The sequence below is a fragment of the Pholcus phalangioides genome, unplaced genomic scaffold, assembly GCF_987345545.1.
Source record: "Pholcus phalangioides strain wild (caught in Gottingen) unplaced genomic scaffold, Ppha-v1.0 ptg000024l_1, whole genome shotgun sequence".
NCBI classification, from domain to species: Eukaryota; Metazoa; Arthropoda; class Arachnida; order Araneae; family Pholcidae; genus Pholcus; species Pholcus phalangioides.
Window position 1 is genome coordinate 28,105,629 of NW_028301616.1, and position 17,525 is coordinate 28,123,153.

A 17,525-nucleotide genomic window follows, 5' to 3' on the forward strand; every position below is an offset into this window, starting at 1 on the left:
TAAACATTTGATATGTAAACTCCGCTTATCAAGCTGAGAGATCATTAGCGGATAAACCGCCGTACCATTTCGTAAAATAGAACTGAAATATATCCTCGCGCTATATCCTATCATGAGAGCGGTATCTTTCGTTCATCATTTGGTGTTCAATTTCAAAGGAAATGTAGCCAGAAACGCCATAGCTCTTGGTGATGTTGACAATGATGGTGTAAGTATGTTTTAGATACACAATTTTTGCCAATTTATTCTCAAGAATAGCATTTGATGGCCGGAAGTAAAAATAAACATTTTATTATACTTTGAAAAAAATTCGAGTTTGAGGGAACAGCTAAATTATTACAGAAAAAAAGATTTGGCAACAGACACAAATATTTGTTTGTAAACATTTGATAGGTTCTATGGGATATCTGCGCTTTTGTGCTGTGAACCTAACATGAAGTTTGTTACTGTGTAATGCTTGGTATGTGTAGTGTGCTGCCATCTGTCATCAGTCTTTTTAACTGAGTGAAATACAATGATTGAATAATTGTACCATCGTAGGCCTGTTGCTTTCTCTCCATACTTTGTACTGTATACTTGGGGTTTTTGAATTATCACCGTTGATGGCTTATTTGAGCCATGGGCAGAGATACGGGGGGGTGCCCCCCATCATCAAAGACTCACTCATCCAGCAACTGACTTGATCACTAATCAGGGTTGTTTTATCACCTTGGTTTTAACCAAGTGGTTTTTTTCAAAAAATCAAATAAAAGTTGCCTAAATATAATTTTTTTCCTTGAAAAATATCATATTGGTTCATTATTAGCCAAAATGTTTAATTTTTACCACGTATTATATCCTTGGGGTACATTCTGATGGTATATCTTTAAATGACATAAGATTTTATTAGTGGTTTTTTTTCAAAAAGTCTCATAAAAGTGGCCAGAATATATATATATTTTTTCGTATGAAGTATCTTAGTTATTTAAAGATATATATATAAAAGCCGAAATTTCTCATTCTTACAATATTTTCTAACCTTCAGCTACATTCTGTTGCTCTATCTTTAGCAAATTCATGAATAAGGATTGCATCACACAACTAAATGTAGCGGTGTATTATCTCACAGGGTTTCTTTTTCCCTTCACAAAGAAGCAGCTAGAGTAGTGATACCATCATGCTAGGCCCAGGTGGTCCTATAATCCAATAAAGACACCAACTGTCCTTAAAGGACAAAGACTAGTGTACTAGTAGTTACATTACCTCACATACATTTTCATTTTCTTTCCCATAAGAAGTAGCACATCTTCTACTGTATATCTCCCAGTCTTAATATTCAATAGTTGTTGTTTTTTATACTTTCACACACACACTGTTAAGCCCAGTTAATCAAGGTTCTACTGTATAGTAGTAACAGATTTATGAAAAATGATCAGCTATATACAGGGTGATTATAGTTTAAGTTTTGATTCCGAAACTACACAATAAGTACTGATCAGAATGACTTGAAAATTTGCATGGATACTCCTGAAGCAATGGAAGTTTCTTTCGCAAAAAAAAAAAAAGTACAAAATGTGCAAGTAGATTATGCTGTACTTGGTGGCCAGCAGTATAATCTATTTTGTGCAACCACATCATTTCGGCACTTCCACAGCATCAGTGTGTGGATAGAACTTCTATCATGATGCACATTGCAATACCAGCAAAGCAGCTGCTGAAGACCCATTTTGACAGGATGCACCTTAACCGTTGCAACTTTTGGCTGTGGGGGGGTACCTCAAAATGTTATAAACAGTGGTCAGATTGCAAACTTTGGTGAATTGCAATCTCCAGCACATTCCCTATATGTTAGAAGTTCCTCAGGAATATTAATGGGGGGAGGGGGGCGTTTGGTTTAATAAAGCTGAATTGCAAGCACATCCACATTATGACCATGGGGCATACTCCGATTCTGTTGTTGAACAAGAATTTTTGTGCTTTCAACCTCATAGCCAGAACATGCGGTGGACAACATATTTAACATTTCTTAAGTAAGTTGTAGTTATTTGTTCAATTACTTCGTTTTTTGTGATGTTTCCACGAATTATGAAATCATGAAATGCTATAATTAAGGTATCATTCTGCCATGACTGGCTATCGTTTCCATTCTGAGAGCAAATTTCCAACATGTTGGATGATGTCATTAATTTTACATTTTTAAGTATTTTTCCCCCTTTATCAAATAAAATTGAATTTTTTCAGAAATATTCATGTCCATTTTCAAGTTATTCTGACAATCGTTCTTTTTTTACAGTGTTTTGAAATCAGAACCTTAGTTATAATCACCCTGTATATCGTAAATCATTGCTAATTAATCTGCATCATTTATGCTTCAGTAAATACATTGTATTCACCTAATTTTTATTACTTTTTGCAAAATAGCTTCTTAATTAAGCATACTGAAAGTAACTGGAGAGAAACCTTTGTATATTATATGATTAATAATAACATTAAAAGAATTTTCAAACACACAGTAATCCATTGAGTTAAGCAAAAAATAATTAAATTGCAAAAGTTGGTTTTTGTTAAAATGTAATAAATATTTATTGATTAATTAGCATGAGAATAGTGTTAATTACATTAATAAACATTTTATTTTAGTTAATTATTAGAAGTTTGAATGATTTTTCAGAAATTTCATTGTTTTTAATGTTAATACTATTTAAAACAAAAAACCAGTTTATACCAAAAAAACCTGGTTTAAACCAAAAAAACTCAGTTTTTTGGTTTTTTTTTAAAAAAACCGGTTTTTTTACCAACCCTGTCACTAATACTGTCACTCACACAGTCAGGGCAGGCGGAATGTCTGGGACAAAATTTTTAGGGATGACGTGAAAAACGTCAGCGATGAAATTTCGGAGGCAAAATTTCCGTAAACTTTGAAACAACTGTTTTATATTTCCAATTTACTGTACTTACAGTTCCTATTTCCCAGCTCTACAAATGAGAGGGGAAGGGAGGTTATATGAGGCACTCCCTCCAATTTCATAACTACTGCTTTTACTATTCCATTTATTTTATAATTGATTTGTATGTTCCAAAAATCTGTTTCACATTTACGAAGACATTTTTTTTTCTTTCAAAGGGAGGAGAACTTGTGATAGGAAACTTGAAAGGAGAATTGGCTGTATTCAAGCACATGGAGCAAAAACCATGGGCAGAAGCTCATGATCTTGGTATGGTATGTTGGCCTCGTGAAAATTTTTATGCTTCAATCTCTTCCGTTTTTATCGAAATTCAATCAAATTTAGACCAACACAAATTTTCAATGTTTATCAGAAAATGCCCACATTTTTTTTTTTTTTTTTTGCTTGTAAAAAAATACTGCGGAACTTAGGTTTATGTGTAGCATAATTCACATCCCATGAATGTGCTCATTAACCGAAACACTTGTATGTCAAATCATGCAAGTGTTTAACTTGTAACAAACCTTATCTTAATTTAACATATAAATTTTCCCGCGAGAAATATTTTAGCATTGTATGTATGCCCTTGAATCCCAAATGGAGGAACAACCTTAGCCACCAAACATGTTTACAAATTATTACTTTTATTTAAATTTTTTTTCTTCCAGATTATGGTTGTGATAGTTGGAGACCTGCTCAATGATGGACAAGTAAGCAAACAATTGTGTATAATGAATCTTTTGAGATTTTGTTGTTTTTTTTAAAATCAAGTTTATTTTGAAAAAAACCTTTACAAAAGTATCTATATTAAAGTCAAAGTATTTAACAATTTTCATTCAGTAATAAATATTTTAAACAATGCACGTTAAACAACATGTCGACCATTCGACCAATTGAATTTATTTGTCTTGAAAACGTGGCAATTTTTGTATAAATCAATCTTTAAATTTCCCATGGTGATAGACCGGTGTTGTTCTCGATTTGAAAGAAAGTAAATTAGTAATAATATATCTTGGTCTTATGAGGCCCATATTGATTGAGAAAAATCTATGGAAAAGCTTTAAAGACTCTCTAAAAACATGTCAGGAATAGTTGGTTATTTTGTGGTTCGCACAGTAGCGCCTTATTACGCTGCACCTTGTTAAAAGGCGCATTAGGATATTTTATGCTTGTGGGGGGAGATTTGGGGGGAGGGCAATGCCCTTCAATATCAAGTATGTGATTTGATGACCAAACATATATGTGTATATATGTATTAATATCATCATGCCCTCTTCAGACCTTGAAGTCTATCTTTGCTTATGTTTGTTCCTTTTATTAGAACCATTTTCAGGATCTTAACTAAGGTCAGAACTCAGATAATATTGTCACTTAAATTTGAGCTTTTTCCTTTGTTATCTGACAATAGTACTGTTAGGAGGGGTTTGTGTAGTTTATTGGTTGATGTCCAAAGAACCTGGGGTTTCAATTGTACTTGGCTATCACAAAAAAAAGTTAAAAGAAATCTGCATATTTTGCTCAGGTTAGTAATTTTCAATAATAAAGTACCAATCTCCCTGAAAATGTACATGTTTAAATTGTTAAATTATATTTAATCTTACCATATACATGTCTAACACTTATCGTTGATACTGCAGTAATGTGAAATTTTTAACTTTTTATTTATTTTCTTTAAATTTTCTTTTCCAGAATTGTATCATTACTATTAGTGGAGAAGGATCGTGTAATGTGTTCAAAGTGAAGAATGATAGTGATATATATCAATATGTGGTATGTATATTAATATATAATTAAGACACATAATTAGTCAACTGTACTTTGTCTTGAAAAAGATAAAAATTGTTAAAGATGATTTAAGTATTACTGGAATTAACAAATCCTGGTTGTTATGATGACTGAAAAGTATGTATTGATGTTTAAAATTTACTATGCACAATTGCGAAATTTAAGTCTGGGGGGGGGGGAAATATTTTTTTTTACCATACCAACCAACATGGAAAACGGTCACATAGTTCCTTAAAATAAGACAACCATAAGTATTCTTTATAGGCATTGTATAATATTTTATCATGTATATATATTGTTTGTAATTACATTTTTATTTGGGTTGCTGTATTTTTGAAATATATGACATCCATATTTGTTATGGGCATCTTTTTCTCAGCCACTTTGTTGGGCATTTTGAATGTTGTGGCATTGTATTTGTAAATTAAAAAAAAAAAAAAATTTGCTGGTTTTCTCTAAAAAAAATTTGCTGGTCTTTGAATTATAGTACTGATTTAAAAAACTTTTTTTTTTCTTAATGGTGTGGCCCATTTGAAGATATTTCACATAAGTACTGTAATAAAATTCACGGAATTTTTTCGTCCATGAATTGTTTTCCTCCATTTTGATATTGCAAAAGATGTTCGTAAACTGGAAAAAAAATTAATTTCTGGAGACAGTGTATTTTAATTTTTCTTTTTAACAGTATCATCAAAATTTCAATGTTTTGATGTGATTAGTGGAGATAGACATATTGAAAACTCATTTACCAGTTGCTTTTCAATGAATTGTTCTTATCAAAGTACAGTCAAAGTTGCATTCTTGTGTATATCCTATCTCAAAGAGCTTCTGTAATTGATATTACTTCCTGTTATCTCAAAAATCCATATTATTTTAATTTCCATATTTCTATAATGTGGAGATTAAAATTACTTCTAAGAGTTTTGACTTGTGTTATATCAAATTTGACTATGATGCTATGCATAACATGATAATTTATTAAAAATAAACTTGCGTGCTCAAGAGGTATGAAATTCCTGCTCAGTTTATGTTAAAGATGTTATTAATTTATATGATCTTTATTATTATAACGAGTTGCGGAATTTCAACGGTATAGCATTCCAATGTCGGCGCGGTTGTTATGGCACTTGGGGCTCTCAGCTGGATGTTTATCATTAAAGTGTCAGTTGTAGTCTCGTTCGTAATTGATGCTGTCGCATCATTAAACAGTTTATGTGTATATTTTCTTTATATATATTTTTTTTTTATGGATTTGTTGTTTTCAAGGAAGAAGAAAAGAAATTTTTATTGCCATTCCATACTCAATGTCTTCCAGCAAATGCTAAAGTAGCCATGCTCACAGATGTTGGTTAGTAAAACCTTCCACTAAAATTCATATCTATGTGAAATTTTATTTCAAAAAATGAAATTTATTTCAGTTGTGCATTGGTTATAATGAAGTTCATAGTTAAACATATGATCTCTCTATATAGTATAATTTTTCTATCTCTTTTATTATGATTTGAATTACCAAAACAATCTAATTATCAAAATGTTTTGATTATCTATAGTAGTTTTTTAACCCTTTATTTGGCAATGTTGCTCTCAAGCAACATGGTTCTCTTATATTTTTCAAGTAAACAAATTTAATATTTTGAGCTCGTTTCAGCATTGATGCTTCTAAGCAACTCCTAAACATTTGATTTTTACTCATGAGCTTTCTTTTCTTTCATATTGAGCACAACTCAGGTCTATCGCCATGGGCAATTTACTACTTAGTGAGTTGTGCCGGAAGTGTAAGTGTGGCGTACCTAACAGTCTGAGTGCATATCTAGTGATGTGACTGATTTTTCAGTGCTGCCACTTGAGCTCCGCATGAAGCTTCTATAATTGCCGGCAAAATGAATCAAAGATACACATGTTTTATATTTTAAGCCAAGCAAGAACAATATTTGACCCATGCATTTTAGAGGGGAAATACCATATGTGTAGGAGACATATTGCTATGCGTTCCTCAACAATAATAGAAAAGTAAATTGGCAAACAATAAATGGTATTTTTATACTATTCAAATATATGTAAATCATATAAATGGAGTGTGCACCCTGAAGTGCAATATCCCTCATTTTTTTAAATATTTTAAATAATTTTTTTTTCCATGTAATAGCATTCAGGGTATTTTATTTGTTTAATATAACCCTCTCAAAAATTTTCTCAGGATACTTCAATGTTTAAGGGTTAAAGGGTTAAACATATCACAGAAAATAACCTACTGCATTTCTTGACTTATCTGTCATATACACTGGTGTAAGAAATTAAGAGAATTTGCAGACTTGGTCGATTATCTCTGGAACTACTGTACCGATTTTAATGAAATTTGATGTGTACATACATTGATACAATACAAAACAAATAACCATTCAATAATTGTGTAATACACACGCATGACGTAACACTCATTGTAGTCGGAAGGTATGAAACAGCGGTTGCAGAATAAACAAAAAAATGGGTTAATAGGGGGTATGGTCCCCTCTTACAGATATACAAGTCTCGCAGCGTGATTTCATACTTTAAATAAGGCAGTTTATCATTTCCTGTGGCAATTGGTCCCACTCGTTCAGCAATGCTGTTTTCATTCCCTGGATGGTTCCCGGAAGGGGGTTGCGAGTTGCAATTGCCCTCCCCAGAGCGTCCCAGACATGCTCTATAGGGTTAAGGTCTGGCTGGCCAATCCATCCGGCGAATATCCTCATTCTCTAGAAAATCGTCGAGCAGAAGAGCTCTATGTGGCCTTGTGTTATCGTCCATTAAAATGAACTCCGGACCAACTGCACCCCTAAAAAGGTGAACATAGGCCTCCAAGACCTCATCCCTATACCTCACACCAGTCACAGTGCCTCTTTCAAAGACATGGAGAGGTGTGCGGCCATCCAGCATGATGCCTGCCCAGACCATTAAACCTCCTCCGCCATAATGGTCGATTTCGCGGACATTGGAGGGTAGGTAGCAAGCCTCTGGTTCTCTCCATATGAACGTACGGCGAGAATCGGTTCTTAGGCTGAACCGGAACTCATCAGTGAAGAGAACGGTCGCCCATTGATCCATACTCCAATCTCTATGCTCTCTGCACCATGATAAATGGATTCTCCTGCCCATAGAAGTGAGCGAGACGCAAACAGGTCTTCTTACAAACAACCCTCTCTCATGAAGTCTTTTGGAAACAGTCACCCTTGATACACGGGTTCCTGTGGCTGCATACAAGTCACGAGAGAGCTGAGAAGCTGTAGCACTCCTATTATGCCTCTCTATAATCGACAAATGGCGATCTTCTCTGGCCTCGTGGCTCTTGGACGACCTTGCTCAGGCTTTCTTTCGATGGATCCGGTATCCTGGAACTGTTTCCATAAATTACACACGATGCTGGGCGTTAAATTGAACTCTCTACAAATCTGGACTTGAAATTGGCCTGCTTCTAGCATACCCACAATTCGCCACCTCATTCCATCATCTAAACGTTGGTGGTTACTCATTTTTACTGTTACAATTTGAAATTAACCGATTGCTGCAAAATAACACCAAGAAATTTGCTGAGGTGTGCTAGCGAACGAAATGCGTCTTAACTTATGCACGCTTATAAAGTCTGTTTCTCTACTGGCTCCGCCTACACACACGTGTACGCTTACATATTTGACGTACAAGATTTGCATTTTTATCTAGAAGCAGTGGTTTTACATTCAGTTCAGTTCTTTCATGAAATTCGATAAAATATGCAAATTCTCTTAATTTATTTCACCAGTGTAGGTGTAAGCTTTGCACTGCCTTACCCCTGATTATGCCCTTGAGTCATGTATGTATAAGAAGTCTGGCTACCCTAGGCTTCTGTTTTTTCCCCCTGTCAATACCTCTGGAAGTGGCATATGTTACTACTACTACTTACTTAACCGTATATGCACCAAACATTTTTCCAAAAAATTTCTGAAAAATTGGTACACGCAGGAATGTGTTGTGTGTGCATATATGTGTGTGGCCTTAACTTATTTATAGTGTTAGAGGTTTTTTATGGTGCTGTAGCTGTCTTCTATATTGTGAAGTAAAAATGGCAAATGCCTGAATTTTAGTGTTATGTAAGTATTGCATCATAAGTCTGCATGTTCTCTGCAGAGAGACTTTTTCAAATAGGAGACTAGCTAGCATCTGCAACTCAAAGTTAGAAAACTGCAGGAAAACCAACTTTAGCTAACTACAACTATGCTGCCAACAGAGTTTGAACCTAGATCCTCAAGATAAGATTCCAGCACGATGCCCACATGACTGCACAGCGGCACATACTGTATTACTGTACAAAAAATACTTCTGTTGTAGAAAATATTTAATGCTTTTTTTCTAATTTTGTACTCAACTTTGAATCACAATTGAACATTGGCCTTTTAATTTATATATTTTTTATTCTTTTAATAACTTCTAAAATAATCACACATCTTTTACTGATTCTTTCTCTCATCTAATTCAGCTTGTACAGTATTTTATTTATTTATTTTGCTCTAATTCAGATGGTGATGGGGATATGGAATTGGTGCTTGGTCTCACAGATCACGTACTAAGAACTTACAGATGGGTGACATTTTTTCAGGTAATCCTTTACCTTTTTTTTTTTTTTGCAAACTGAATTAGCTTTTAGATACTGTTATATTTTAATTAAAAAAACACACACACTTTAATATTCACGAAAGTGGAATTCATCAAGTTCAGAAATTGTTCAGGCTATAAAGAATGCATGCATAAGAGTTTCACTCTTCAAATTGATTAGCTCAACCTTAACAGGCTATCTAGGTTTATTTTTGTTGAATTCACAAATGAAAACTCAATTTAAAAAAAAATTTCTTAAAATAGTTTTTTATCTTCTCCTTTCAAAAGCTTAACGCATATGTATATATATTATAACATCTAATTTTCAAATCATAGTCATTGTATGATAACAATTAAGACAATAAAAAGTAATATTTGAAGGAGGAAAATTAAATAACAATTATATTTACTATACCAATGTTTATGAAAACTTCATTCATTAAAATTCATTTCGTTAACATTCAAACGTTTTCATTCATTATTTATTCATTACTCTTCATGTTGTGCAAAATGAAATTATAAATAGCCAATGCTTTTTATTTTTTCAGGGACCAAATGAAATAAGAGGAAAATTAGTTGGTTTACATAAATGGGAATTCGCAGAACAAGTACAGAGTTTGATTATCTAATTAAATGAACAATCTTTTTTAATTTCTTAATAAAAATTTATTCATTGTGAAGTACAATTTGTGTATTTGTGTAATTATACACTGAAGAATCTGGTGACAAAAAAAATGTATTAAATATATTTGTAATCTTTGAGTATGTTGTTACATGAACTGATTTTTGAAGTTATTTATAAATTATACCAAAGCTTGTCAGAAAACACATTCTATTATCAATTATGTTCAATTTTTAAAATTTTTTGAACCATTCAATCTTGATGAACCATAACATTAACATCCCTGGAAAAAACATTTAACTTTATATTTGATTTATTGATACGAAACATTCAGTTCAAATTTGTGATTTCAGTGTCATATGCTGTGATAATTGTGAATGGTATGTTTAAAATTAGACTTCCAATCACCATTTCTTTGTTTCGAATCACAAGCTGCTGCTTTACATAATTTTTTTAATCATATATCAAGATACTGTTTATGCATGCTTGTATTGTCATTCTGTTTTCTTAGAATGATTCTTCAAAAGTAATTAGAAATGGGAGAAGAATAACTCATTGTTGTTGTTTATTACATTCCGTATCGAAAGCCTCATGAACGGTTTAAAACTTGAGAGAGATGTAATCCACATTTTTTGATGATTTTTCTTTGAAATTCCTTACATCAAAAATTTGTGAAAATAAGAGTTACAAAAATATCTTAGGTTGTATTTAAGATGCATTGTACTTGAATGGTCATGATCTTGTAAGAGACAAAACATCAAGTGTAATTTTTGAGGAAATTCTGTGATAATATGATTGTAATGAACAGTAAGTATAGCAAGGTTTTTTATCATACCTGCATCATAGTCAGTCTTTGGTGAACAGGAAAGTTATTGAAGAGCTTGTTAATAAGCTACCCTTCTACTAGAGCAGTGATTTTTGACCTTTTTTCCATCCTGCACCCCCAGTGCAATACGACTTATCTTCCCGCACCCCCTTGGATAATGTTTTTTATATGTTGGACATTTTATTCTGTAATTAATTGAATTAATTACATTAGTTATTTTTCCCTTTTTTGGCTATGGTTAGTATTCAATTTGAGTTTTTTGAAAAATTAATTCAGAAACTAAACTAGAAAAAAAGTTACTATTTTTTAACATTTTTTTGAAATTTGGAAAAAAATTCAAGGAGTTGTCTGATTATTAGTGCTCTGATTACTAGTGTGTTATTATCAAATGCTCTTACCCTTATTGATTCCAGCTGGAATAACGATATATAAATGTTTGTTTGGCACTTGATAAAAAAAATTTTATGCTTCACTTGAGTCATGCTCAAAACAGAATCAAATTTGAGAGCAGCATGCTAATAACATGAGGTACAAATTAAACAAACATATTTTAGTTGATAATAGTATTTTTTGTCAATCAAAATGGAAAACAAGTACTGTCGCTAATTGGAAAGGGGACATGCAATGCAAATTTTACGTAACACATTTTTGCAAGCGAAGTCAAAGAATGAGGTGCCAAAATATGAGTAAGATTCATATTTTTTTCAGAATGGAAAAATTCAATTTTCATCGTTATTTCAATTTTTATGAATATAATCACAGTCAGCATGTATTTTTTTTCTTCATCTCACACCCTCCAAAAATGCCTTCCCACACCCTTGGTTAAGAACCATTGTACTAGAGGGTCTACGTGCCAGTGGAATAGATTTCATGTAAATAAATGTTGTTGTTTTTTTTTTTGCTGACTACCAACTTCTATTGCAGATAGGTTCAATATCATTAAGTCCTTCTGGTGAAGGAAGTCCTTATGTTCTAGTAGCACAGCCTGGTGGAACATATATAAATTTCCAGTGTCCTACAATGCAGACTCCTGAGAATGATGAGAGTCTTAATGATAGGTAAATTTATTTTTTCCACATAAGTAATGTTGCTATTCTGCTATGCATATCTTTATATGAAATGTTGCTATTGTCTCTTATGCATGATACTGAAATAACATTAATAACATTGGGGGGGGGGAGTCTATGTGCTCATTAACTCATTCGATAATAGATTTCATGTAAATAATTTTTTTTTGCTAACTACCAACTTTTATTGCACCTCAGTTCCAGTTATTGTTATGTCGCTATGTTAATTTCATGGTTATTTGGAATGCTGAAAAATAAAATACAATTCTGTTCAGCAATATTTAAAAAAATTTATGCATTATTTATAGAGGTTGCATTTTCAACTTTATATATGTGCTTATGAGTTAGATGAGTTACCATGATGATTTCTGAGGCCTTACCTATTCAGATATACAAGGTTGATGATTGGTTGGTTGATCCTCTTGATGTCTAACAACCCACTGAGTTTGTCTGTCCATTAACAAAACACCCTGTATATTTTGTTTTTGTATTGAAGTTTAAGTATTGAAGCTGTAAATATGTACAATTCATTCACATTCATGAAATTAGTTCACAAATTTCACATAAATATTTTGCATTCATTTAATAAATCTTTCATTTTTTAACTATGCTTGTTAGTTAATTTGTAGCCTACAGATTGAAGAGCTACACAGAAATAATGCAAGCATAAAATGCAAGACCATATAGGCACTGGAACATAGGGAGTTAAATGAAGAAATAGTCTTGATATGTGTTCATTAATAAAATAATGAATAAAAACATAATTGTTTCAATATATGATTTAAGTATGTACAAGTATTCTTAATTACTTTTATTCTGTAGCACTGTAATATCCAAGCTGACCCCAAAACATCATCCACTAGCATCTTCCCGTATGCGAAATCCAAACATCTCATCAGAAATACTTGGAGGTATTAATGGCATAAAGAATGGGGAATCAACTTCATCATTAATTGCAATAGCTACACTTGATGGTAAGTGAAGGACATTTCAGATCGTATTATGTTTACTTCTATGCACTCTATCATTAAATCATTATTGATCAAACAATGAACTTGAGAAAAAAAACCATGCAGTCAAGCTTCCATAATAAAATTTGTTCCATAAAAAATATTTGTGTAAAGAATTAAAAATTGAGGAATTAAAATGATAATTCATAAGTAATTTCTCATTGCAAATACTTTTAATTATAAAACAATAAAAAAAATTTCTAAATTTAATACATTAAAAACGAAATATATATGGACTTTTTCCAAAATAAAACATACCCATAAATTCATAAAAATTAAGGCTGGTTCGATTAACCGAGTTGGTTAATTGATCAATTGTTAGTCGCAGTTTAAAATTTTAATTCAGTTAATCGACTCGATCAATCAATCCGATTAGAATTTTCAGAAAAAGTTTGTTATTTAATATGATTTGTTCGACAAAACCGATTTTAGATGTCTTAAATAAATGTTCCTATAGATAAAATTTTAGATGAATCATCATAGTTAAGAATATTTTAATCAATTGATCAAATTTTTTGGCATGGAAATGCTGATTCAGTGAAAATTGGTGATACAGAAATTTCAGTTTCAAATTGATTTTGATGGGTGTTTCAGCAGACAAAACCAAATTTATTATCTCCACTGCGAACAACAATTTTTGTATTCCGTATAAATTTTATTTTGGCATCCATATTTTTATTGGCATTCTTTTTCAGCCACTTGGTTGGGCAGTTTGCCTGTTGTGGTCTGTATTTGGGAAGCAGCAGCTCCTTTCCGAACAAGTACTATCTGGCAAGAGTTTCTAGGAAAACAAGCAGCAGTATGAAGATTTAAAGAGTAGTTTCAAAATCAGTGATTATATAAATATATACAGTATATAATACGTATATGGTTTTCATATAACCTACAGTAACTGATTTAAATGACAAGATCCAAGTGAAGAAACTCCCAAGATTTGACAAATACGTTCAGCATCTTAAATTGCTTCATGTGGGCACAACCTGAATTTCTTAATTTATTTAGATTTGTTTACATCTGACAAATAGGTGCATGAAATGAATGAAAAATATTTTTACAGTATCTATCAATATTATATAGTTACAAAAAAATATTCAATTAAAATTAGATTAATTGATCAAAAGTTTTTGATTAACCAGTTAAAAATTTTAATCGATTCCCAGCCCTAATGAAAATATTCACATTTGGGGAAATGGATAATACAGTAGCCTCTATTTGTATTGCACATGTCAAGATATAGAAAAAAAAGAATGTACAGTAAAACTTTGATTAAACCATCACCATCTGGACCAGGGCTGTGAGGGATAAGTGAATAGACAGATAGCATAAATCTCTTAATGCATATGTACACTTGTACAGTAATGTGATTTCACTGTGGACTTGGGACGAAAATGAAAATAAAATCCTGTAAAACAATATTTCATACATATTGTATTCCATTTTACAAAATGATCGATATAAACTTCAATATAAGGTCAGCAAAGGCAGTGGCAACATTCAAAATAGCATTCTTTATGTTGTGTATCTCTTCCGAAATGCTTTGGCAGTCATGGCATCATCAGATGAAAGCAAGCCTTCGATAAAAGTTCTTTAATGTCGCTTCATATTTTTAATTATGCCCTGGTCCGAGTGGAGTTGTATTCTCTGGAAGAAAGAAGCATGTTATTTTGCCATCATCACTTTTGAGTTCACAAGAAGAGTATATCGGGGCATTGTTCATTAACAGCAGTGCTTCCTGCTGCGATTGTTTTCCGATCATATGAGCTCTAACTTGAGGCACGAAAACGTTGTGGAACTGTTCTGAAAAAATTGTTTGGTCCATCCAAGCACTTTGTTAAGCATAATAGTTCACAGCAATGGGGTTATATTCAAATTTTTGAAAGCACATGGTTTTTGGGTTTACCAATTACAAGCAGAGTTAATCTATGATTGCCAGTGACTTTCAGACAGACCAGTGATCCGATCTTTTTGGACAGTAAAACCTTTAGCTGTTTTTCCTTATTTTCTCTTTTTTTAGACGATGGATAACAGAAACTGAGGGTTAAATGAGTGACGGTTAATCAAAGTTTTACTGTATAATGAAAGTATTAGCATGTTTCATCTGCTGTTTGAGTATTTTTATCATGTGCATTTTCATTTTGTAAATGTTTAGGTACATTGATGCTTGTTGATGGTGATGAGATTTTGTGGTCATTGCAAGTTGATCATCAGTTGTTTTCTCTTACAAAACTGGATTTGATTGTGAGTAATATTTCATGTGGTGTCTTTTCTTCCCCCCCCCCTCTCTCTCTCCACCCATGTGTTACCAAATTAGTGGCTGTTGATAAATTAGATTTAGAAACTTATTGAAGAATTTGAACATTTAATTTAGTACAGCCATCCTTAAGCTATACATTCTTGCATGCACACATGATCTTTCATGCAGATAAATTTAAGTTCTTTGCACTAATATTTGTTCTGATATATTTATACTGATATGTGTTACTGCATTATATAGTCAAGGCATCAGCATTTATTAATTTCTCAAACTCAAATTTCGAATTTCAGTTTAAGTTGGAGGAATGGATGAATGGATAAGAAAATTTGGAGTAGTAGGGTTTTGGTCAATGACTTAATTTTGCAGCTTCTGCTTACTATACCAAATGAAAAGAAAGATAAACATTCACATGTTCATCTACTTCAGCAGCTCACACTACAGTGTGTGAAATAAGGAAGTTAGGGTCGTGTCTCCAATGGTGTAGATGGTAGCGTGCTTGCCCAGAAAGCAAGAGACTGGATGTGAGTCCCGCTAGAGACCAGATGAATTTTCTTTCCAAGTTCATCTCGGCATAAAATCCAAAAAATATGTTTCCTTGATTGTTTGCATTCATTCATGAAAATAAATTTTCCAAACTCTGGATAGAAATCTAGCTCGCTGTTTTCTTCCTCTAAATAAATTTTAGTGGTATATTCTGTCAAATTTGAAACTGCATTGAAAAATCATTGCCGCTAGATTTTTTGTTGTGGTCATATCTGTAGTGATTTTAATGTCATTTGACTTTTTTTTTTATTTAATTACCATGTGCAGGGAGATGGACAAGAAGAAGTGGTTGCTTGTGCTTGGGATGGTCAGACTTATATGGTGAATCAAAAAAGGCAATCAGTACGATTTCATTTTGAGGAACATGTCTGCACATTTACTTCAGGTTAGTTATCCCATAATTATTGAGCATTTACATTCTTTTTTCTGAACTTAATTGCATAGAATGAAGTAAAAATATGAGTTTTTTACTCATTTAACTCCCCCATAAAATTTTTAAAAATCTCACTGATATCTATTTTGCTTTTGAAAGGGTAAAGGGAAAATAATCACAGATAGAATATGTAAATTTCAGCTGTCGAAAATATTTCATAAAAAAAATTAATTTGAAGCCTGCATGTTTGTTACTACAATAGTTTTTATGATTATTATTAATACCTACTATTATTATTACATACATTCGAAACAAAATCAAACCTCTATCCATAGATATTTATGTGTCGATATTTTAAGTTGTCGGCACCAATCTGAAACCATGCAAGCACAAAAAGTTACTTTTGAGAATAGCGCATTTAAAGGTTTGATTATGTTTAAAAAATCAAACCTTTAAATGTGCTATTCTCAGAAGTAACTTTTTTCACTTTCATGGTTTTGGCATGGTGCAGGGACGTGTGTGATACTTTGATATTGGGCCTAAAGTGGTAAAATTAAATTTAATATTTTTTAACCCCCAGGATGGTATTCAATATCTTCAGGAAAATCAGTGCCTGTGCTTGTTTATGTAACATTTAGTGACAGAGTTTATCTATATTATGAAGTTCGTCTTCCGTGTTTCCGAACGTCAGATTTGATTGAGTCAGTAGAAAATGATATTGAGGCATCGACTTTGATTTCTCAACTTTCTGTTGATAGTAAGTTGATTTTATGCTTGCAGTTATTTTTGTTTTGTTTTCCCCACTTTCATGAATGAAACTGAATTTCTCAATCGTATGTTAAACAGCAAGTTATAATATAAATAAAAAATCACATTAAATTTTACGACTTTTCAGTTCATTCAAATGCAGCATACTCTCATATTTTTATCATTTTGTACTCAATTCTGGAAAAAATATTTGATAACAAACCTTTCTATGATATTTTTATTGTAGTAACGGACAAGCAGCAAGTGAGGAATTTGTTAAGTTACTGTTTGTATGATTTACCTGGTAAACTGAAGAAAGGGAAACAGAATGCGTGAACTTATTATTTGGATTCAGATCTGTGATTCTTACAGCAAATTGGCTCATTAGTCAGTCAAACTGTGGTTTGTGTACATAGTTCATGCAAAACATTTTGTATAAAACATCATTGTATAGATTCTACATGCGAATTCACTTATGAGAATTTTTGTATAACTGTTGTTGAAGAGTTTTTAAAAATTTTATTCACATTTTTTTTTAAATTTTATTGATTATTTTTAACAGAATTTGAACAAAAATATGAAAAAATTTATTTACAAAAATATGTGAGAAAAATGAATTATTTGCCATTGAAATTGTAATATATTTAATAATAATTTTATTGCTGTTAATCTCATGTCAATGTCTCATTTGATATTGTTTTTGTTAGTGTGATCCAGCATTTCAATGGATATAATCTGGTGCATCCTTAAATATCAGTAAACAGCACAT

At 32.1% G+C, this 17,525-nt stretch overlaps 1 protein-coding gene across 1 annotated transcript; it reads left to right on the forward strand.

Annotated features, from left to right (window-relative positions):
- Window position 1: 1 nt before the first annotated feature.
- On the forward strand, window positions 2–17,425 carry LOC149069132 (KICSTOR complex protein ITFG2-like). The gene is made up of 13 exons (XM_089251372.1): window positions 2–208; window positions 3,104–3,199; window positions 3,593–3,634; window positions 4,614–4,694; window positions 5,976–6,057; window positions 9,239–9,318; window positions 9,863–9,922; window positions 11,687–11,820; window positions 12,652–12,803; window positions 14,989–15,077; window positions 15,904–16,021; window positions 16,590–16,766; window positions 17,004–17,425. The coding sequence occupies exons 1-13, from the start codon at window positions 113–115 to the stop codon at window positions 17,090–17,092; spliced, it is 1,296 nt and encodes a 431-aa protein (XP_089107498.1). The 5' UTR covers window positions 2–112; the 3' UTR covers window positions 17,093–17,425.
- The last annotated feature ends 100 nt before the right edge of the window (window positions 17,426–17,525 follow it).

Bases quoted from the DNA above. Each gene is read 5' to 3' on its own strand.
- LOC149069132 (XM_089251372.1), top strand. From the start codon at position 113: ATGAGAGCGGTATCTTTCGTTCATCATTTGGTGTTCAATTTCAAAGGA. The intron at 11,821-12,651 runs GTAAATTTATTT...TTTATTCTGTAG, and splicing joins GATGAGAGTCTTAATGATAG to CACTGTAATATCCAAGCTGA. The intron at 15,078-15,903 runs GTGAGTAATATT...TACCATGTGCAG, and splicing joins TTACAAAACTGGATTTGATT to GGAGATGGACAAGAAGAAGT.